Source organism: Protopterus annectens, chromosome 13.part0 (assembly GCF_019279795.1).
Source record: "Protopterus annectens isolate FY-2018-M chromosome 13.part0, PAN1.0, whole genome shotgun sequence".
NCBI lineage: Eukaryota > Metazoa > Chordata > Ceratodontiformes > Protopteridae > Protopterus > Protopterus annectens.
In genome coordinates this window covers 815,577,348-815,601,885 of record NC_056747.1, presented here as the reverse complement: position 1 = coordinate 815,601,885, position 24,538 = coordinate 815,577,348, and the positions used below count along the sequence as shown (strand labels likewise).

The 24,538-nt window shown below is 40.6% G+C and overlaps 1 protein-coding gene across 1 annotated transcript in view; it reads right to left on the bottom strand.

The window, feature by feature from the left end:
• Positions 1-24,538, bottom strand: part of MED13 (mediator complex subunit 13) — a 3,555,174-nt gene that overhangs the window by 79,315 nt on the left and 3,451,321 nt on the right. The window contains exon 29 of the mRNA XM_044054535.1: positions 21,159-21,259. Coding sequence (XP_043910470.1) covers positions 21,159-21,259 — 101 coding nt within the window. The remainder of the gene's footprint in view (positions 1-21,158; positions 21,260-24,538) is intronic.

The following is a 24,538-nucleotide window of genomic DNA, read 5'->3' as shown; positions in this document are numbered from 1 at the left end:
AGAGTGACACAGGTGAAACTCCTGGGATAAATTTGTGGTTTCCCATCCAATCATCCAAATTACGCTTAAATAGAGTCAGCAAGGGGCTCTACTTCACCTGAATTGGAAGTTTGTTCCAGAGAAGACAAACTCTGAGACATATCTGTCTCTCCAGCAAGTCCTGTTGATGTCACGTATTACTGGGCTAAGTTCCCCTACAACAAGTGCATCTTATACCATTTATTTATGAATGTGCAGCATTTCCATTAGAGCAGGATCTGAAATTGCTTTATATACAAGGCAGAGGTCACCTCTGAGTAGTCTGTAAGACACAGAGTATAGTGATAGTGATTTCAGTCTGTCAATGTATGACATATGCTGAAGACCCTGAATTTTCTTTATAAGAAACCTTTGACGTCTTTCCACTTGCTGCAGGTGCCTGGTAAGGTAAAAGGTAGCATTGTACTCTATTAGCCTGAAGAGTGAGGAGTACAGGAGGGGACAGAATCTCTTTTGTTCTGAATGCAAAGCTCTTACTTACGAGGTGCATGATACTGAAAGCCTTTCTTACCACTGTCAACCCGTGTGCCCAAATCTCTCGCCACTGATTATCACACTAATAACACCCAAAGTACGCAATCTACAGGGACATCGCCCCTGTTGAAGGGGATGATGCATTTTTTTTGCATCGAGTTTTAGCCCCTGACTTTGGTACCAGTCGTTTATCTGTGCAAGTCCCTCTTGTAGGATGTTGACATCATCTGCAAACGGAGTGCAGTCATCAAGGCCCCAATCAGCAAACTTTGTCAGCCATAGGCTGTTTTGGCTTGTACATCCAACAATAGGGGCCTCAAGCACAGATCCCTGTGGAACACCACTAGTTACAGGTCTGCTGGTGGAGGTAGAGTCATCTATTTTGACTGTGCCCGTTCTATTGGCAAGCCAGTTTGCAACCTACCTGACAATATACAGGTTATCTCCAGCTGGGTGAGTTTATCAATGATGCCTGTGTGGGGAATAGTATCAAAGCCCTTGGCCAGGTCCACGTAGGCCGTATGCATGGATCTGCCTTCATCCAGGGCTTTGTTGACTGTCTTAAAGAAGTCCACCAAGTTCAAAAGGCAGGATCCCCCTTTAACGAAGCCAAACTGGGTCGGGTCAAGTGTTTGGAGGGTTCCTACATCTTTGTGATAAGGTCCATGATTATTCTTTCCATAGCCTTGCAGTTAAGGCTGTTCAGGCTTATGGGTCTGAAGTTCACAGGGTCTGTGGAAGTGCCTCCTTTATGTAACAGGATGATGGTTGTGTTTTTTCATTCAGCAGTTTCAAAACCAGTGCTTAGACTGTGGTTAAAGGGTACCGAGCCGTGCAGCCAGTTCTTGTTTTAATCCATTTAGAATGCAGTCTGTGATATTATCAGGTCCCATTACAGCTGTGTTTTTGGCTTTGGAAAGAGCATTTATGACTAGCTCCTTGGAGATACTAGGTAGAGGGTAGGTGGTAGGTATGCTTTGGGGGATATGTGGCGGGGACAGGGGGAAAATGTTTTCACTGTCAGCTAGCAGGTTGGCTATTTCTGCGGGTTCAGTATATGTGGTGCCATTAAAAACCAGTTCTGCGCAGATCTGGGTTTTTCCTTTAAGGTTTCCGACGTAGCTAAAGAAGGCCTTATGGCTATCCTTAGCGAAGGAGGTTAATTTGGATTTATAGTTAGCTTTACAATGCCTTATGAAGTGTCTTATTTGCTTGTTTAAGCCGAGGAGGGAATGCTTTCAATTCACATACCGTTCTTTCCTGCTCTTGGACAGTAATTTCTTTCTCTTATTGTATAACTTGTTAGTGGAGGATGTCCACCAAGCAGGCTTGTTCTTTTGAAGGATCTTGTTTTGATCCTAATCCGGTATGGCTGAGTTAACATATTTGTACATATGCTTATATAAAGGCATTGGTGTAAATCCCAGTATAGGTGTCAATGCCATCAATGAGGGCAGGGGCTAAGAAGCTATTAATGCCATCATGTATTAGGTTGTAATTGGCACTGGAGAAGTTTTTTAGTCTAGTTGCTGCTAATAGGGGGGTGGGGGCTGGTCAGATGTTATTGTTACTACTACTGAGACTGATTTATGATCAGATCTCACTAGAGAGGGCTGCACACATGTGGTGGTGCAATGATCACCCGTGTTAGTGAGCACCAGATCCAGAATGTTTGGGTCCCTTGTGGGGGTTTCAACCAACTGGCCCAGGGCACTGTAGCTGATTAAGTCTAAGAACCTTTGGGCAAGTGTGTTAGTACACGTATAATTTACTCAATCTATGGATGGGTAGTTAAAAGTCACCTAAAACCAGGGTGTTTGGTTGTATCTTGAGCAATTTAAGTAGATCTAAATATGCAGTGTGTGTATCCTGGTTCATGGAGGGATCCTATAACTGGCAATAACTTGGACAGAGGTCTTATCTACAGTCAACTGGACTTGGATTAGTTCAAGGGAATCATTTTGTTTAACCAATCTAGAGGTGTATTTATCTTTGATGAATACTGACACGCCACCTTTCTGTAGTTCTTGCACTTTTAGTTTGTGGTCTGAATATATGAAAGGCATTATAACACAGTATGGTTGGGGTGCTTTCTGTAGCCTTAAACCAATTCTCTGTGACTGCACAGATGTCAGCATCTTCTAAGGTGAGGGATGCTTCCAGCAAGTGCAGTTTTAGTTTAGACTCATAGCGTTTAGCAGCATAACCTTGAGGTTGCTTTTTGAAGACATTTTTACGTCAGGAATTTTATTGTTGTGACATTGCCTAAAAAGGCACTATGGGGAAGGCAAGAGCCTTAACCAGTAACTGAAATCCTAGAGGTGACAGATGAAGACCATCTCTGGCAAAGCAGCATGGTCTATCTACCATGTCATCCCAGACTGACAGGTACTGGGATCCCCTTAGAATGACACCAGAAACTAATCCAACTGTTGAAGTCAATCATTTTTTGTTTATACCATGGTATCACCTTAAGTGAAGGAGTCATACCTACCTAAGACACTTAAGAGAGCTCAGTCATTTCTCTCTTCATGTAGTCCAAAGTAGTATGTCTCAAGTCATTCACACCAACATTAACTATGACGGAGTCACAATGGTACTTGTTGTGGAGAGACTTGAGTGTGTGTGAGATCTGGCAGATCCTGGCATCTGACAGACAGCTGACTGCAACCTTCTCCTTGTCCAGCCTGGTGAGTGGGACATCTGTGTGTCTCACTACAGAGTCAACTATGACCAAAAAATTTGGTTTAGACGGGCTCTGTCTTAGGGGCTTGTATGGTGAGACGCTTGTGGTTGTGTAATGTAGGTACTGTATTAGGTGCAGCACGTTTCTGTTTCAGAGGTGTCTGGTGTTTAGGTAAATTTCTTGTGAGTACCTCTGGTGTTTGATGGTTTGTGTTGAGAGTGTGGTTATTGCAGGAGGTGCAGTATGTAGGCTGACAACCTGTTCAGTGTCACTATTCTGTGAACGAGAGTGCAAAGATTCCAAACTCTTAGTGTATATGCACCTCTCACAAACTGAGCTTGAGTGGTTTAGGAGTAGTGGGTTGTCAGTGCACGTGGCAATTGCTACAATGCCTCAGGATACCCATGTCAACCAGGTTGGCAGGAGAAATGGAGGAGAACTGACCATCCATAACACTATGTGTAAATCTGCTTACTTTAATAGGGAGAGTTGCAAATGTGCTGTCTAAATACAAGCTAAGTTAAGCAATTTTCAAACAAACTGTCCAGTGGAAATGCTCAACACTGAGCCTTATTCCAACAATCGCCAACTCAGATGGGTCCTTTGCTACACTCTTCTGCCACAAGGGTGCAGGAGCCCTCAATGTTAGATAGCTGGCTTTAGGGCTCAGATGATGCCAAACAGTCTAGAGTCAGCAAATCTGAATCTAGCCTATGATATAAAATACACAAGTACTAGAAAATAAAAAGCGCAGGAAAAAACAGTTTCAAACAGTGAAACAGCAAAACAGTTAAAATGACTAAAAACAGTTAAAAGTACATGCAATTCAGTAATACACAGATTAAAATGGCAGTACGGTTAATAAAAAAAATATTTTCTACACATTTTATAGGATGCCTTGAATTTCATTTGGATTCACCGCAGAGATCAGACAGAGCACACCAATCTCCTACAGCAGCTCATGTAAACTGTTAAAGTATTTATTTGCTGTACATTAAATAGTTCAAGTAGAGTTTTACTATTTAGATCCAGCAGCTTGTAGCTGGTGGTTTACATGTTAAGAAAAAAAGTGTGACCTCTGAACTTGGTTTAAGAACAGTGACCATTTAAGCTGTACCTACCATTATTTTAAGCACAAACAATAAGTTGCTCATCCTGATCTGTCCTGCCCAAAATCAGAATTCCTGCACTTCCATTGCCATCCAGCTGAAGTCAGTGGTGCAGTGGGCACAATGCCTCAATAACAGCAGCCACTAACTTCCATCCTACACAACTGAACTTTGGTGGTCTGGAATACAAGGCAGGCAGTTATCACTCTATGTTACACAACCAGAAGCCCACTGCATAAGTACTCAATGGTAGTTGGTGCAGATCATCAGTAACCACTGCCCATTACATATTAACCAGTGCCAGCTGTGACGATTTTAAAAATGAATTGTGACACTGTGAACAGTGCATTTTGCCACTGCACTCTAAGGGGCTTGTTTCAAATTAATTTGATGGAATGTTATTCCCATTACAGTCTAATGGGATGTAAATCTGGCTTGGTTTACTGTTGATAGGATGAGGTAATCAGCACAGATATTTTAAGCATGATATACTCTCATATTTCTCTATTTCTGCATCAGATAATACTCCCATTTCCCTCATTACACAAACCAAATTACTAGGGGTCATTGTTGACGAAATATGAAATTTGACACAAACATAGCTCATACAGTAACCAAAGTCAACAAAAAACAGAGTACTCTTTACAGATGTAAAAACTTCCTAACCAGCAACAGTACAGTTACCCTAGCTCATACCCATCTTCTCTCTACCTTACTGTATTGCTTCTCCTGTCCTAATTAATCTAAACAAGAGTGATTTAAACAAGCTATCAGTATGCTACAACAAAATAGCAAAATTTGCCACAAACTCTCTACCACATCCACCACTGTCAAGCCCTAAAACAGCTTTCGTGGCTAGAACTCCTTACCTCTAAGCCAACTTCTAGAACACCAAATACTGTGCCAACCTGACAAAACTCCAGTCTTACAAGACCTGAATACCCACTACTCCAATAACCGAGAACATAGATCCACTAACAAGGCACTAATAGCAATCTCCAAAAGCCATTACAGCTCTGGTGACTCCTTGTATTCTAGCAACATTGCCAAGACTTGGAACTCCCTATCACTACAAATCAGGGTACAACCTAACAAAACCATCTTCAAAAAACAGCTTATGTCCCACCTTAACAACTCTTGGACATGCAACACCTGGCTGACATATTCTAACACCTTTCCCCTACCCACTATCCAACCTCGTCTTTAAAACTCCCATAGATGCAGTATATATTATCACACGTTACTTACCAACTGACCGCCGCCTACTCCCTACTGTCCTATCTATACTAACTCTCCCCTAGACTAAGTTGAAAATCTTTCCCTTAAAATGTCAATGAACCTCACACGAACTTGTCTACATTCTCCTTTGACAAACTGGCTAGTACTTTTAGTTTTTCCTTTCTTCTCTTATCTTCATTACATCTTCAAAATTATCTGGCTAGTATTTTTTAGTTTTTCCTTTCTTGTCTTATCTTCACTGCATCTTCAAGATCATCTCTGTTAAACATACTGTATGAACAACAATCATGTGACTACCTGCTATACTGTTAACTGCATGTCTAAACCACTATGCTCATGTATATATATATATTGCGTATAGTGTGTTAGCAATTGTTCTGGAGCTTTTCTCCCCCACCTCCCCCTGAAAATGGACAGCTCTGTCCAGTCGGACCTCTCTGGTAAACAAATGTAAAATTAAATTTTTTAATGTTCAGTTTTTGGTCTAAAGTTATGATAAAGTATAAAGTGCATTTTGGGCATTAATTATGTAATGAGTGGCAAAGTGACGAGTCATGCACCACACACCCATGCTCCACAGTACAAGACATCTTAGATTTCCATACATTCCCATTTATCCATTTTATTTTTGTTTACATTTTTTATGCCCATTCACATCAACTGTTGCAGTGCTGGATTTCTTCCTGGTACAGACATACACTTGCAGTATTGTAAGCGTACACAGCCAGCAGGATACCTTATGCAAAGTTTCACTTTCATTGTGTTTCAGTACAGCTTCAAATGACAGTCTCTCTAAAGCAACTTTCTGATTCAGTATAGCTTCACATGACAGTCTCGCTAAAGCAACTTTCTGAATATTTGGTATTTTTACATTTACAGGCACTTCAGTTGCTGTTACAGCTATATTTTGCAATAATTAAGTGCTATTTGATTTTAAATGAGTCTTTAAACTTGTTTCTCCTGTCTTCTGATTGACTGATAATTTCTGGAAACTTTTTTTTTCTTAACTTTGTTCACCGTTTTAGGTGTTTTACTGACATTTATCTGTTTTGAGGGAGATTTGGGTAGGGCAATGTTACACTGGTTGATTGGTAGTGTGTATTTTGCGTTTTTGCAAGTTTTCCATGGAAAACAATGCGAGATACTGCCAGATTGTTTGTATTAACTATTTACAATATAGCTTGAGATCAGGAATTAACTAGTGACCATATTGTTTTACTTTCACCATACTGAAAATCTTAAATGGACCAGTGGTTTCATAAACTGTATTACAGTCAACTTTATTAAACAGATGCACACCTTAGGTGCTTTGTTTTATGTCAATGCAATTTTCAAACTCATTTTCAGTTACATAATTCCATACAGACTTTTAACTAGGGAGTTGACTCTGATCTCCAACGTCTCTCTGTACCATAGTTTAAATCTATGTAGTAATCTTATATACTTATCATTTGTTTGTTTTTTTTCCATTGTCTAGTCATTTACTTCTTAACCATCAGCAGTGAAGACATTCATTCTCCTTTAGTATGTTATTTACACCAACTGTATATTGAACATAAATTATCTTCAAATACAAGACTTAACATGCTCTTCAACTCATTGTTGTACGAAAGCAACTAAATACACTCCCAAAATATATGCTCCCAATAACCATAACATCTCTAACATAAGCCTCGTCTGTGAGAACATTTTTTTCAACCTCGTAGGTGTAAATACTGATATTTGTGCAAACATTTCCATGCAATAATTCTAAATTTTCATTCTTTAGCTGCATTTCTCCACTGTTCCTCTGTAATACCTTTAACCATTATACCTTTATTTAACCATTCACTCCATCTTTTTTTTTAATTTTATACTGAATTATCTTATTAAATCTAATATTTTCTCATACATACATACAAATGTTTCAAGCATGGGCATTAATGCCCTTCTAGCTTGCCAATATACCAAAACACTTGTTCCCATAATAAATGTCCACGCTGTTCTTAAAAATATCTAAACTAGTGCATGCTTTAATGTAATTTGGTAGTCTGTTCCAAGCATCAGTTACTCTGTCAGAGAACCAATTAGTACACTTCCATTCCTACAGAATCTTCTACATAGGTTATCTGATGATTCTCTAGTACTTTTTGATAACCCCAAACATTTCTAGAGGCAGTTGTCCCTAAATGCCCTATACACCTGAATAAGATCTCCTCTTAAATATCTGTAAGAGACACTGTACAAGTTCAGATATTTTAGTCTTTCATAATAACTTAAATTTTCACATCCATGGATGCCCTTGGTATATTTCCGTTGTACTCTTTCCAGTTTATTCATGCTTGTTTTCATATAGGGTTTCCATATTGTTATTCCATACTCAAGTTTGGCTCTAATGTAACTAACAAACAAAAACTTCATTATGTTTGATTTCCTAGACTTTATAAATCTTTTTATACAAAATACAGTTCTATAACTATCATTAGCCAACTGGTTGATATGATTAGAAAACCTCATAGCTGAATCTACCCATATACCCAGGTCCTTAAATTAGTCTACAGTTTCAATCACTGTGTGCTGTATTAAATATCACCTTTCAGTTTATGTCTGCCAAACCTCATATGCTTAGTTTTTGATGTATTTATTAACATCATATTCTCCTGTGCCCAAATGGTCAATTTAGCCAAACTATTTTGCAGACATGCCTTATCTGTAACACTTGTAATCAATTTGCCCAATTTCAGGTCGTCAACATATATAGATTATATGTTCTCCGGTTCGATTCTTGGCTGGGGTGCCTTCTGTGCAGAGTCTGCATGTCCTTCCTGTGGTCGCGTGGGTTTCCTCCGGGTGCTCTGGTTTCCTCCCACATCCCGAAGACATGCAGTAGGTGGACTGGACACACTAAATTGGCCCTAGCTGTGAGTGTGCGCGTGTGTGTGCCTTCTGTGGAAGGTTAAGCGCCGAGCTGGCAACTCGACACCGTAAAACTCCACTACCAATCATGAGCAGACAGATGATCCGCTGTGGCGACTCCTAACTGGGAAAAGCCGAAAGAAGAAGCAGCATATATATATATATATATATATTTTACCTTTTCTGTTTTGCCATTTCTTTTCTGGCCCGAATTATAAAATCTATTTGTGGTATAACAAACTTTACAATTCAGCTTCTGCATAGTCTTCCTCAACCCTAACATGAGACCTGCATATGCAGGCTGATACGATTTCAATAATCTAACGTTGTTTAGCCTCATCCCATTTTATCACATCTCCTTATCTGCTCTAAAAATCTTGGTTCTTGGTTTGTCCTATTTCAAATGTTCTTTGCATTTTCGTCTGTCTTTTTCGTATTACTATATCTAGTATAGCTTACTGGTATTCTAATTTTTCCAAGATCCAACTTCCTTTACAGTACAAAGTTGCTTATTAGTTTTATGTAGATACAGCTGTACATAACACTATATTCTTTTCCTAAATCTGCTCAAATGCCTATTTGCAATTTTGTTGCTGCTTCGTCAGGCACTATGCCTATCATATTCTTCCATATGGGAGAATATTCCTAGTCCTGTATCAAATATAATTATTTAAATGTGTGGTCCTAGCATGCCTCTAAATCTACAGGTAACAACTCACCCTATAATTTGCCAGTGCTTTTATATATATATATGGGTCTCCTTCTAATGACCGAAACGCCGATTCGCCGACAGGGAAATAACCGACACGAAACGACCGACAACGCAGTTGACCGACACGCTCGAATCCCGACAGATGGAAGACCGACAAGGGGAATGTGTAAGCGCGACCTGGTAAGTATGCGATAGTGAGGGATTTAGGAGTAGGGAGCGGACAGGTAAGTGTGCAATACTCAGGGATGTAGGGTTGGGTGTGTGATAGGTGAGTGTGCGGTAGTGTCGGAGTTTGGGGTTCGGGGTGTGTAAGTGAGTTAGGGTTAGGGTGCAGGTAGGGAGAGTGTGCGGTAGTGTCGGAGCTTGGGGTTTGGGGTGTGTAAGTGAGTTAGGGTTAGGGTGCAGGTAGGGAGAGTGTGCGGTAGTGTCGGAGCTTGGGGTTGAGGTGTGTAAGTGAGTTAGGGTTAGGGTGCAGGTAGGGAGAGTGTGCGGTAGTGTCGGACCTTAGGGTTAGGGTTTGGGTTAGGGCTAGTGGATATGTGTTGTAGTGTACTGTGTTGTTTACGTGTAGTGTGTCGGTGTTATGGTGTTCGGTGTTTCGAGTTGTCGGGTTTGTGTGTTGTCGGTTTTCTGGCGTCGGTTATTTCACTGTCGGCGAATCGGCGTTTCGGTCATTAGAAGTAGACCCATATATATATATATATACACACACACACACACATACAGTACTCGCTTTTGTTATAAATAACTATCCTTAATTTTTTTTTTTTTTTTACAATATCCATATCTGAGCTGTTAATAAGAAAGAACCTGCATAAATACTAAAGGGAGTAGCTTAAGAGCAGATTGTGGCTCAGGGTAGAGTGCAAATCTTACCTTCTATCTGGAAGTTCCAAAGTTTTCGTATTAGATGCCTTCAAATTTTCAAAAATAAGTTGCCCTGAGTTAGTATTCATTTAAAGAACCTTTATTCGGACTAACACTTTCATCTAACAGACTTCATCAAATCATGAAAAACTTACACTAATCTGTAAGATGAAAGCAATGAATGGAAGCAGGACAGTTTGACACCCGGATGACTTGACCCCAATGCATTTGGATGCACTTTCGTAATTAAATTCACAGTTGTCTATGAGAATATTTTTTGGACAGTCTGACACCAGATGATTTGACCTCGGACTATTTGACCCCAATTAAAGTCAATATAAGCAACTTAATACTTAATATTTTACTCAGGAATTTTACATAGCAATTAAATATATTAACATTTTAAAATGTAATTATTAATTAATTACAGGTTTTAACATGTACAATAAAATCAACCTGGGATTTTAATTAGGAAGTTAACAAATTTATTTTTAGTTAGCCATTCTCTGTGTAAAATCAGTTCAAAAAGGTATTTTAACAAGACTTCATCCTGGCAATACATTCTTTGTTTGTGGTTCGTATTCTTTGATTTAATCTCGTACTGTCATGCACTGCTGTCAGTTCCGGTATTGAAAAGTACAGTTTTGTACCTACCATAAATGTAGATGTTCGAGGATCCACATTGCTGCAGTCCTAACTATTGGGTAGTCCGCTGTCCAGTCGGCCCGAATACCAAAGTATATGGCTGACGTCGGTCAGGGCGCATTAGACTGACGTCAGTACGTCAGGGTACTAATGCGCATGACCGACATCATATCCTCAGTCTTTTCTTGCCCCAGATGTCAGAAGACCCTGAAAAGATAAGGCCAAAAACCAAAAACTCCCAAAATACCTGCACCAAAAAATATATATACAATATATACAAAATTAGCAGAATATAACCTCACCTACACAACCATCCCTAAACACAGAGGGAAGGAGGGAGGGTAAATTGGACTGCAGCAATGTGGATCCTCGAACATCTACATTTATGGTAGGTACAAAACTGTACTATGTTCTTCATTCCACATTGCTGCAGTCCTAACTATTGGGTAGAATCCCAAAGCAGAGGTAAGGGAGGCTGGCAAATCATAAGGAAGCAGGAGCTGACAACATGCCTTGCAAAATAGCTGTGGCAAAACCAGCCCTAGACTTAGAGTAGAGAGGAAGGTGATAATGCTTAGAGAAAGTATGCACTGAACTCCAAGTAGCTGCCTCCAAAATATCCTTAGTTGCCACCCCTTAGAAATGCTGTGGAAGTGGCAGTAGCCCTAGTGGAATGAGGCCTAATCCCAGCTGGAATCTCCTTGCCATGATGGGAATAACAAAATGTAATGCAACACCCAATCCACCTAGAAATAGTTTGTTTTGACACAGGCATGCCCTTTGAACTCAAAGCAAAAGAAACAAACAACTGCTGAGACTGCCTAAAATCCTTAGTCCTGCTCAAATAATAACGCAATAGCCTGTGTACATCTAAAGTGTGCAAAATCTTTTCCCCTTTATTTTGGGGATCTGCATAAAAGGTGGGCAAATGAATAGTTTGGTTTAAAGCCACACTAGAAACCACCTTAGGCATAAAGGAAGGATTAGTACGTAAAGATACCCTATCCTTATGAAAAATCAAAAAAGGCTCCACTGCCATAAGGGCCTGCAACTCAGAAACCCTTCTTGCAGAAGTAATGGCCAACAAAAAAGCAGTCTTCCTTGACAAGTATTTCAATTCAGCAGTAGCCGCAGGCTCAAAAGGTTGTAGAGTAAGTTTCTCCAACACAAAATTGAGATCCCAAGCAGGAGTAGGAGCTCTACGTGGGGGTCTTATATTCTTTGCCCCTCTAAGAAATTGCTTGAACAAAGGATGCGAAAACAATGGTGGGTCACAATCATAGTGAGCTGAAATTGCTGCAGCATGAATCTTAATGGAAGAGAAAGACAAACCTTTGTCCAGTAACTGAGTAAGATATTGAAGAGCCACACTCAAATTTGGCTCAGAAATCTCCAAATTGTTTGCTGCACTCCAAAAGAAAAATCTCTTCCATTTTTCTGCGTACACTTTCCTTGTACTAGGTCTTCTGGCTTCCATAATCACATTTAAAACTTGTTGAGGAAGCTGAGACCTGCTGTCTTTCAAAACAGAATATGCCAGGCTGTTAGATGTAGAGAGTGAAGCTTGACATTGAGCAGATGACCGTCCCTCTGAGACAACAGGTGTGGAATCAAGGGTAAAGGCCATGGAGGCTTCCTTACCAGACTCCTCAGTAATGGGTACCAGTGCTGCCGAGGCCAATCTGGAGCTATTAAAATCATCCTTGGCTTGTCTTGTCTGACCTTTAGAAGCACCTTTGGAAGAAGAGGCAGAGGTGGAAAAGCATACACATGAAGATTTTTCCAACTGAAAGAAAGAGCATCCACTTTCCAAGCTGTGTGATGAAATCCTTCTGCAAAACTTTGGCAACTGGTGGTTTAGTGGAGAAGCGAACAGATCTATGTCTGGAGTTCCCCATGACACTGTCAATTTTTGAAATACATGAAGATCCAGTTTCCACTCGTGGGGATCCATGATTTGTCTGCTTAATACATCTGCTAAGGAGTTCTGTGCTCCCGGCAGAAACCTTGCCTGAAGAGTTAGTTGCAGACTGGGCGCAGTCTCCCATAAAATCATTGCTTGTCTGCACAATGGGTAAGAATGTGTTCCCCCTTGTTTGTTGATGTACCACATGACAGTTGTGTTGTCTGTTAGAATCAACACCTGCCCTGGAAGAAGTAACTCCTTGAAAGCAATTAATGCAAACTGAACTGCTAACATCTCTTTCATGTTGATATGTAGATGCTGTAGTCTGGCAGGCCACTTGTCTTGTATCCACTTTCCATTTAGATGAGCTCCACAAGCTATGTCTGAGGCAACTGTCGTTAGAATCTGACTTGCCTCTGGCGGGTCACAGAGAGTCCCTTGTTTAGGTGACATTCCTGAGCCCACCACAAAAATTCCTTTTGAATGCAAGGTATTATTTGAATGACAGTGTCCAAATCCTGGCAGTGCTGTGTCCACAGATTTTTGAGATACCATTGTAGCTTCCTCATATGCAGTTTGGCATTGGGAAGCACCAGAATACAAGATGCCATGAACCCTAAGGCTTGAAGGACTGTCCTTGCAGTCAGCCCGGACTGAAGAGATAGATGATGGAAGTAACTGGAAAGATTCTTTTGTTTGTCCGGGGTTAAAAAGGCCATCTGGGCTGCTGTATTCAGTCTCACACCCAGAAAGCACATGTCTTGAGAGGGTACTAGACTGGACTTTATTTCGTTCACAGAATACCCTAGGCATCTTAGCACTGCTATGACATATTCCAGATGCTGTAGAAGATCTTCCTTTTCTTGAGCCAGAATCAGGCAGTCGTCCAAGTAAGGATAGATTTGGATTCCTTTTAGCCTGAAGTAAGCTATCACTGGAGCCAGAACCTTTGTGAATACTCTGGGCGCAGTAGATAAGCCAAAGGGCAATGCAGAGAACTGATAATGAGAATTTCCAGCTCGAAAGCGCAGATACTTCCTGCAACTTAGTCTTATTGGCACATGAAGGTAAGCTTCCTTGAGATCTAAAGTTACCATCCAGTGATCTTTGCCCAGCAGAGGTAAAAGCTGTTGTAACGTCAACATTTTGAACTTGGGAATGTCCAGATAAGTGTTGAGGATAGATGAATCCAGAATTGGTCTCCACGTGTTCCCCTTCTTCGGTACTAGGAACAGGCGAGAATAAAATCCTAGGCCCCTTTCCGGCACAGGAACTGACTGAATGGCCCCTATTTGGAGCAACAGAGAAATTTGCTTGTGAGCCTCTGTTCTTTGAAGAGGAGGAATGTCTGGCATGCCTTTGAAAGGAGGCAAGGTATGGAAATAAAACCTGTAACCGTGGTGAATAATATCCAGAACCCATCTGTCTTGGGTAATTAAATCCCAATTTTCTTTGAAAAGAGACAGCCTTCCTCCCAAAGGTGCTGCCAGGCGAGAACGTACTGGCAGCTGAAAAGGCAGGTCATTGGGTCTGCTTCACGAAGGACTGACCCCTGCCCTCACCAGAGGTCTGAGCAGGGGAACTCCTGTCCTAGGCCTAAAAGAACCCTGAGCTCTGCCCCTACCACGTCTAGACCTACCCCTAGACTGGGAATCATAAGCAGGATAAGTCCATCCCTTAGTAGGCCAATTTCTACTAAACTTGGAGGCTGCACCTGCAAAAATCTTTAACAGTTTGCATAGACTTAGCCTTGTCCTCCATTTTCTTCAAAACTGCTTCCACAGGCGAACCAAACAACACATCAGACTGTAAAGGAGCATCCAAAATCCTTGTCTTAACATGCTCAGCTAAATTCTGATCTCTCAACCAGGCGTGCCTCTGAAGAACAGAACCAGTGGCAGCCACCCTGGAGGAGGCCTGCACAGCATCAAAACCACACTGCAAGGAATGTTTACCCACCTGTTCAGACACATGAACTAAATCCTGCAACTCTTTACACTCAATACCTTCAGCCAGAGCATCCACCTTAGATTTCAACTGTGAAAGAAGATAATTCTGATATTTTAACATGTGAAACTGACAATTCAACGCCCTCATGGCTAAAGTGGAAGAAGTATACACTTTCTTTCCCCATCTATCCAAAGCCCTTGCCTCTTTATCAGGAGGGACAGGATTTTTAACAACTGAGGCCTTCACACCTTTAGGCCCCTGAGAGACAGTTTCGGGTCTGCCCTAGGACTCTTAAAAGATACTTATGAGCTTCAGGCACCCTATAATACCTATCCGGTTTAACTGGGGCAGGAGGCAAAGAATCAGGATTCAGGGAAGCCTCTGCAAACACATCTTCCACCACATTCAAAACAGGAGGTATAGCTAAAGGCCTATGCTGGGCTAAAACAAGAATTCCCTAAGCCTTTTCCTGGAATCAGAGAAATCTTGACCTTCCCATTTAAAATGCTCCCTCATGGAATGCAGAGTCTCTGAAAATGAAAAATCCTCAGGAGGAGAAGCAGAAGGAGTAGAATCATCCACATCAGAATCAGAATAAGGAGGGTACTCCTGCAAGTCTTCAGCCGAAGACTCCGAAGCCTCCGAGCATTGCTCAAAACTCTCAAACTCAGGTTCCACCCTAGGCCTCTTTATCAGGAGGGGGCATAGAACCCCTAATCATAGTAATCAAATCCTCTGCCATTTTAAGCATATGTTTCTTAGGCAAAGACCCTGAAGCACTAGGAGAAACCCCACTGAAGCTAAACTTGGCCTGCCCCTCAAAGAAGCCTTGGAAACTGAAGGGGAGGCTCTAACCACCTTAGGAAGAGAGGGAAGAACAGCCACCTGAGAAGCCCCCTCAGCCTGGCCTACTTCTTGAGTGAATACATCCTGTAACAGTAAAGTCTCTCCCTGAGACTCCAAAGAAACACCTGGCAAAACCTCCGGCTCCACTGAGCCTTCCAAAGAACCGGCGTCTGGGACTGTCGGTTCCTCCACCCTAGGCTTTGCTGCTTTATCTTTGCGTTTTTAGCGAAGCGGCCGGAGCATCCGACGGCATTTTATAATTACAACGCTTCCCAAACACTAACCTGGCACAGTCTAACCTTCTCTTAATAGTGCGTTTGTTAAATCTAGCACAAGAGCGGCATCCAACAACGTCGTGCTCAGGCCCTAAACAAGGTATACACAAAGTATGGTAATCCCTATGAGGTATCTGTTTCCCACAAGAAATACAGTTATTCACTTTTTCTGACATCCGGTTAAATACTGAGGCAAGAAAAACAAAATATTCCCCAGCGGGTACTTAGCCAACTTTGATTCGGTCTGAAACTCTGACTTCAGAAACTTTCAGAACGCCAACCTGCACTCGCAAAATTGCTTCTGCATCGGACCATGCGGCAAAAAAGACTGAGGATATGGCGTCGGTCATGCGCATTAGTACCCTGACGTACTGACGTCAGTCTAATGCGCCCTGACCGACGTCAGCCATATACTTTGGTATTCGGGCCGACTGGACAGCGGACTACCCAATAGTTAGGACTGCAGCAATGTGGAATGAAGAACATCTAGTAGATTTTAATGTTTACACATGACATTTTTAATGGTTGCTTTATTCTGTAGATGTTGTTCTGTTTTTTATACTGTACAAATCTTAGATCCGTATATGTAAAGTTTTACAGATATAGTTTCAGAATCTGTTAATGCTAGGGTCAAAACGTCCTCAGTCTTTTATCCAGATCCTCAGACCCAGGGAGAAAGGATTCAACAAACTCAGGACATACATTGGAAGTGCAGTACTAATCTGCAGTTACTGACACATCATAGTCTACTGCAACCTCAGATATGCACACTGCACTGTGAACGATATAGGGTCATCATAACAAGCATTTGAACCCAGACCCTCCTTCTCTGTGTCCTCACCCAATCTACCAAAAACACAACAATCTGGATCTTCCCTGATGGCTGAGAAAACTGACACTACTCTAAGTCCAACCTTATCCTAGTTGAGGAAATCTTCAGAGTTAAAAGTCCAGGAAGATTTATTCCAGATGGTGTAGAATCCTAGGGTTATAGTAACTACAGCAGTGCTCAAAGTTACACTAAAAAGAAGCCTTTCAACAAGACCATCATAAGTGGTCCTCAGACTGCAGGGATTACACCTTTGGGTGGAATGTCACAGCCACGTTCCAGTACAGGACAGGCATGTAACTGACTAGTAAAAGATAATATTCACAGAAGACTCTTCAAGTTAAACTTGTTTAGACTGCGCAATGACAGTAACTTCAGGGAAAAAGTTCACAGGTGTGCCTTGCGGCAGAGCTCCTACTATTTAAGGACACATGGATGTGAACATCCTTCTGAGTGGCCTTCACTGACAGGACCTTGGCAAATGCAACAGAAGCACAGGACAGCTGAAATGGCTTAACAGAAGTGCTTTCCAGTCACTGCAAACTGAAAGAACTGCCTGTGTTGACCACAGACAATGACGTGGCAGAAGGTGCCCAGTGATGACATCCAGGCACCCTGTAGCAGGATGGACATTATTTAATATTTGTTTACTGGGAAAGTCCGGCTTGGAACAAAGCCAATTTTCAGCACAGGCCTGGGGAGAAACACTCCAGATGCATATCTTTGTAATGTGGGAGAAAACTAGAGCACCTGCAGGAAACCCACACGAACGCATGGAGGACATGCAGACTCCACACAGAAGGCACCCCAGCCGAGAATCGAACCAGAGAACCTCTTGCAGTGAGGTGACAATGCTACAGCTGCACCACTGCGCAGTTCAATAATTAATAATTATCCCTGACAGTTAGTACTAGATGTTCTCTTTCAGTGAAGTCTAAGGAAGAGAAGCTTCCTTTCTCCTCTGTAATGAAAAGTCAACCTAGTTCCAAATAAGGGACAGCCTGTACAGCACATATAAGGAACTGCAGACTTTTCTCAAAAGCTGTCGATACAGAGCAAAGTCAGCTGAGCTCTTTCAATGTCCATGAAATCTAAGAAACAGGCACAATTGAAGATAAATTCATAACATAGCTGAAGGGCTTATGGTTGTCTTCTAAATTAATTGCAATCCTAAGTTCATGACTGGCTTTACATTTCTTAATGATGAGCTTGAGACTTACTAATTTAACCCCCCCTTTTCAAATAATGAAGAGGACATTTATTTTAATGATGACCAGGAGCTTTTTTCTTTTTATTACAGTGTTTACAGATGTTGGAGTTCCACCAAAGGGGTTAGTTCTACACTTCCGGTTTGGTGCAGATGGCTCAAAGCATCTATCTGAGAAAGAGCAAAATTAAAGCAGTAGGCAGTAGTCTCAGGTGGTTTGCTGTGGAGCTATACTACTTGTGATCATCATTAAAATCTGTAAACATTAAATAACTGGTTTTGGAGTAAGCCCTAAAGGTAAAGGAGTTATTAGGGCACACAATGCAGACAGTCAGAGAGTAGATCACTGCAAGATGGTCAGACTTGGCTGGGGGGTGTGGTGCAGCTGGGACAAATGTTTGTGAGGAAATAATTAAGGTTAAAACCTCTGCTGAGTAAAGGGACAATTTGGTCAAGTGTTTCAGCATTAATGAAGCCCAGAAATCTCTCTAGTTTATTTGCTGTTGGTAGTAAAGGTTTACCAGTTAATGGTGATGCTCCCCTGAGCATCCTTATTCATGTATGCTAATCCTAACCATGCCCCTAACCCCAACACTCCACATCATCTTAAGAAAACCCTTTTCTATTCAGTGTGTGGTGTTACTTTTATCTTTTGTGTGGTTTTTTTAGTTGAGTCATCACAAAAGAAGTGTTTGACGTTTGCAATCAGTGTTGCATCAACTATTCAAATGGTCAATTAAATTAAGTACTGACATGCAGTAGTCAATTTAGTGATAGTCAACAAATCTGCACATTAACATTTTGTGAGATATTCTTCTTACGTTACCCATCCAAGTTAACTCTTCCAGAGCATTCTCATTGTCTTATACTAACTACTCTGCCCCTACATATTCCCTTCTTTAAATATTTCTCCTTTCATCAGTTGCTCTAAATATCCTTATTAAACAGTCTGACAATGTTAATTCAAACACTTTTTAATGAGAAATATTTCAGACATTATGTTGTACTTCAGTAACAACTGTTTAAAAAAAACATTTTTCTTCTTATGTAAACTGTGCATATGTATATATTTTACATTACCATACCCACGGTGCGTTTTTTAATAAAATTGCATTACATAATGTGCATGTGCTTATGCCTACATACTGTTGCATGCTGTAATTATATACTGGCTTGGTATGTGACTGAAAAGGGTTCATGCAGTAGTCCACTTACCCAGTTAAAGAAAAAAAAATAATGAACCACAACAATCTAATTCACGGGGACAATTCCTACAATAAAGCTGGTAACCAGCTGAAGAAATAAGGGCAAAATAGAATTTTGGACAAAGATCCTTAAGGAGATTAATAGTCATACAGAATATTATATTCATAGCAGAAAGTACACCAAGAACTAAGCCAACATGGGAATGGGATGACTGCCATTAGGGGTTCAGAAAAAAGACAAGAGGAGGCTGGAATATACTAGAGGAAGATGGCATAAGAACCAAGGTATTGGGAACAAATAATTAAGAGAAGGAAAGGTAATACAATGGGAAGAGGCCAAGAAGACATTTCGATTGCAGGCTACTGATTGCCTTCCATATCAGGGACTGATATCAGTGTACAGATAAATTGAAAGTGTAGGGGAATCCTAAATGAAAGATGTGCACTGGTTTGAGTTTTTAACTGAATCGAGAAAAGAAGCTGCTGTAAAAAAAAAGGGATAATTAGTACGGCATACAAAATATTGCACAATAACTACTGGAATCAATCCAGAGAGGTCAGAAAAGATTAGGAAGAATGAGATTAGACATGCAATTCACTAAAAAAAAAAAAAAAAAAAAAAAAGGAAGGACATATGTATCGCTCCCAAATATGCAACAAAATCTAGAAGATTAAGATTTTTGCCTGGAAGTATTTGCAAAAGTTACTTTTATATCCCAAGCAGACTCCATAGAATTTTTTTTCTCAGGTAGATGGCAAATGTTGATGGGGAGAAAGAGGTAACTAGGAACATATGTATGTTTTGGGAGTGTAATGAGCTGTCAGACTTTAAAAAATTCCATACAGAACACCCCCTCAGGAACACTGGGAGAGCAAATGAATGTAACTAAGGAAATGACTTTTTGAGCTGGGATACGGTATCTGAACTACATAGACACAGTGGCTACCAAAAAAACAATCATTAGAAAATGGAAATCAAAATCTAAACCAACTACATTTAAAATAGTGAATGCTGTAACAGAGATAAAAAAAAAAAAAAGAAACAGGAAGCGGGATCTTTAAAATGGTATGAGTACATTACATAGAAAAAATGGAAATTGTGGGAACAATACATGCAGAAAAATGTTTTGGAGGAAGAATGAGATTTTCAAGAAGGCAGGAACTGAATAATTTATGTAGTGTTGCTTAAACGACAATACATAACAGATGTATGATGTTTGCAAATGTAAACTTGTCAATATGCAATATGGTTTCATTATTTTTATACAAATGCAAGTTTGCCTTTGTCACACGTGATAATTCAATAAAAGTGTTTAAAAAAAAAAGCTAGTGACAAGCCTTAAGCATCGGGAGACAGGCCACTCACTAAGTCCCTTGAGAAGCTGTTGCAGACAGGCAATGGGTGGTGTGCTCTGCCTACCCCCATCAAGGACACAGGACCAGTTTGGGCTTAGCCTTCATGAAGTTGAGGCTAGTGACCAACTAGACAAAGGATTTACCTTCAGGAGGTTCAGACCTGCACTTAGCCACAAAATGCCTGCTCTTGTGGCACTCTTCCTCCCACTGTTTCTTCCGACATGCCTGGGGCTGCAAGAAAGACCATCCTGTCTGCTTCACATGAAGTAGGCTATCAATTTCTCTTGCCTTCGATGCAGAGTACCCAAGCTTAATCTGTGGCACCTAAGGCACTTGTCAACATCATGCTCCTTTATAAGACAATACAAACAATGCCAATGCAAGTCTTGGCTGGTAATCTGACAGTCGCACGACACTTACTATGATGTAGAGGCACACAACTGCAGGACTATCAATAAAATTCAACACTGAAAATGTGCAAGTGACCCCAAAAAAAAAAACAAAAAACTAAATACAGGTGAACTCGAGAAACAAATGAGTTTAATACAGTCCGCTTTATTCACCCCAGTGAACATCTGCCATATGCACAGACATCCCTGAATGTGGGACTTTGCTGAAAAAATACCAAATTCTATGTGATGAAGTACTACTAATATAGGACCCATAAGAGTGTTTTTGATGTTGTATTTGGGTAGTCTTAGTGAAGCAGAGTACAACTGTAATAATTAGGATTAACAGACTCTCAAAGATGAACAATGTTGCTACACTCTGGAAAAGTGGCATCTTTGATTTTGCCTTTGACTGAAGGCACTGTTAACAGGTAAAAACAAAATGATTCTCAAATCCAAGCACTGCAAAAGTTGGTTACATTTTCAAGCTTTCCCAACACATTAAATATATAAAGCTAGACTTTAGTACCTGAGGACGTCTGATGTTTGGTTTGAGTCAAGCGGATGGGAGTGTTTACTATGAAGTAGTTCATCTGATTGCACTGAAGGCACATGAAGGTGCAGAGAGGCCTACAATAGAATCAAGTCGAGATTATAGTAAGTTTATGCATATGTAGAATAAGTCACCACAAAGTACTTGAACACTATTTTCTTAAGTAAAATTAAGGGAAGTAGAATCAATCTTGCACATCATACTCATTACAAAGTACCAAATTTGCTTCCAGAAATAAAAGTAATTAAAGTACAATCCATCTTGATCTACTCGAAGTCTGCAATAACAAATTGCATTTCCAACTTTGGAAATTAACTCTTCTAATCATGGTCATTTTTTGTGTAAGGCAATATTGCTTATTTTATTTTTTTTTTTTTTTGTGTAAGGCAATGCTGGTCATCTTATTATGAATTATCAATCCCTTGGGTCTTCCATAAAAAAGTGCTGCATCAATCAAGAGTACAACAAAATTACTGAAACACTGGTAAACAATTCTGTACATATGAGAACAACTTGGAAGGATACTTTCTTTATAATTAAAATTAAGAAAAACAGTTTCTATAGGTCATAAGGATACCTGCTGAAACACATGGGTCATTATAAGAGGCTTTCATCCGTCCCAGTACCCCCACCCCAACTATATCTGCAGACAACATATCCTATTTCAGTTTATAAAAGCTTCCTCCATCTCACTTTTTCTGTGCAAAAGATGCTCCTAGTTTACTTAACCCTATGAAAACAAGTTTTATTTTGTGCATACATATGCATGAAGTAGAAGGACAAGCTTACAATACATTTAAACTGGGCATTTACTTTCAGTGATCTTTAAGCCATCTCAGATGTAAAACACATGCAAATTTGTGTTACGTGGTCATATGGCATTAAAGGTTAAGTAACTGCTGTAGTAGAAACAGAAAGTGCTACTCAAATTACATTTCCTAGAACCTTTCAGCTTTGGGGAAGTGTGTCAAAAATACAAACTTAATTTTTAGCTTCACATACATCTAACATCATGTCCTTTCTTGATACAAAGATAAGGGAAAAAGCATACCCTAGAAAATGTGCAGCTTGGATTTAAGAGTAAAAAATCTTCACATACCACTAAAGAAATAATAAGTCAGGCTACATCACTGGACAGGACACAAGATTAAAAACCTTAAAGCTTGCAAGATCTTCTCTTTCCTGTCTCCGCAAACTCTACTTACCATAACTTTCCATTTGAGCCGACATTTTTTCATTTGTCTTCAACCTGTGGGTTCAGATCCTACTACAACTCTAGGATCCGAAATTCTGAGCTCCTCTTCTACCCACAATGCCCTGCGCTCCCTTCATCCCCTCAGATCGAGTTTGCTGCTCACCATCTACTGTGTACAATCAAAGGAATAGAAAAAAAGCACTTCAGGAGCTGAAACAGGTAAAGTGATGTCCATATGCATATCAAAAAGGTCTTAAAAATTTGGAAGGGGGATTGGGAGATTGAAGACAAATGAAAAACTAACAACTCAGATGAAATGTTATGTTAAGTATGCAACTTCTTTATCTGAAGTTTTTTTTCATTTGATCTTCAACCTGTGAGACAGAGTCCCCAGCCACATAACTCTGATGAGGCCCTCATGGAAGCATAGTCCAGAGCAAAGCAGAACCAAAGGAGGCGCTGTTACTGGAAATAATGTTGAATTTGTAATGAGATGTAAAGATATTTGAATTAGACCAAGTAGCTGCAGAGCAGATATCAATAGTAACTCTAGACAAAAAGCAGCAGAAGTGGACACAGACTTGGGAGAATGGGCCTTGATGGCAACGGGTAAGTGTAATCCTTTAATGGAATAAACAAGTGAAATGCAGCTTATAAGCCAATTAGCCACTCACTTTGGAAAATGGTTTCCCGAAATTAGCTTTCGAGAAGGATATAAAGAGCTAGTCAGAATTCCTGAAATGTTTAGTTCTATCCAGATAAAACTGCAACTGTCTATATACATCTAGCATATACAGTTTGTAACCCCCTTTGTTTTGAAAATTGGAGAAGAAAACTGGTAGATTGATGATCTAATTGACAGCCTCAGACGCAACCTTGGCCAGGAGTTGGTACACAAAGTCACTCTGTCCTTGTGGATGATCAAGTAAGGTGGCTTAACAAATAATGCTTGAAGTTCAGACACATTTTTAGCTGAAGGGATAGCCCAAATGGAAAACCTCATCCACTTGCTATTGTACATTTTCCTGGTGGAAGCTTTATGCACTCCAACTAAAAATTTTCTAACTGGGGCAGACAGCCCAGGATTTCTGTCCATCACTGGAATTGGAGCAACCAAACCGTCAATTTCAAGCTGGACAGACCTGGGAGATAGCGTCCCACAGGATGGGACAGAAGATCCAGAGTCCATGGTGGACAAACCAGGTGAGACCAAAAGAAAGGAAACCAAACTTGCAGAGGCCAAAAAGGGACAATGAAGATTTCTTTGCTCTTCAACCTCTGAGCTTTCTGGAGGAATTTGGGAAAGAGTAAGAGGAGGGTAAGCATAAAGCATACCAAGGGCCAAGTGTGGACTAGAGCATCTCTTGGTGACTGTTCCCGAGGAGGGATCAGGCCAAAAAACTCGCTGCATTTGGTGTTGGAAAGTGACACACAGATATCTCAGCAAAGCTGATCCCATTTCTGGAAGATCATGTTTGCCACTGAAGGGTTCAGTGACCACTCGTGAGGCATCAGAATGGCACTGCTGAGCCTGTCTGCTAGAATGTTTTACTTCCCCAGATTGTGTGATGTTTGAGATCACCCACTGCCACAACCTCAAGGCCTCTCGACATAAGGGGTGAGACTTGGTTCCTGCCTGCTTGATGTGACAAGCAACTGACATGTTTGTCTGTCTGAATTGTAATGGTTCCTGAGGGAAGAGAGGGTTTGAAGGGCTTGCAAAGCTAGAAGCACAGTTTTCATCTCCCGGATGTTTATATGCAAACTGGCCTCTAAGGGGGACCAAGTGCCTTGGACTGTCTGACCCAGATAATGTCCCCCACCAGAGCTGAAAGCGTCCATGGTCACCATGGCTTTTGGCGGAATGATAAAGGGATGATCTTGTTCAAAAACCCACAACTGAAGCCACCAAAGAAAAGATTCCTTGCATACTCTAGATAGCCTGACTGGATAATTTAGAGGATAATATAGGAGAGACCACTGAATTGTGTGCCTACAGAAGTATTATTATATGGAAATGATTTGTAGGAACAAGAGTTATGGTAGCAGCGATGAAGCCCAACACACTCAGAAAAAGACATGCTGGAGGCAAAGGGATGTCTAAAATCTGTTTGACATGAAGGCTGAGTGTGGAGACCCTGTCTGAAGGGAGAAGAGCTAA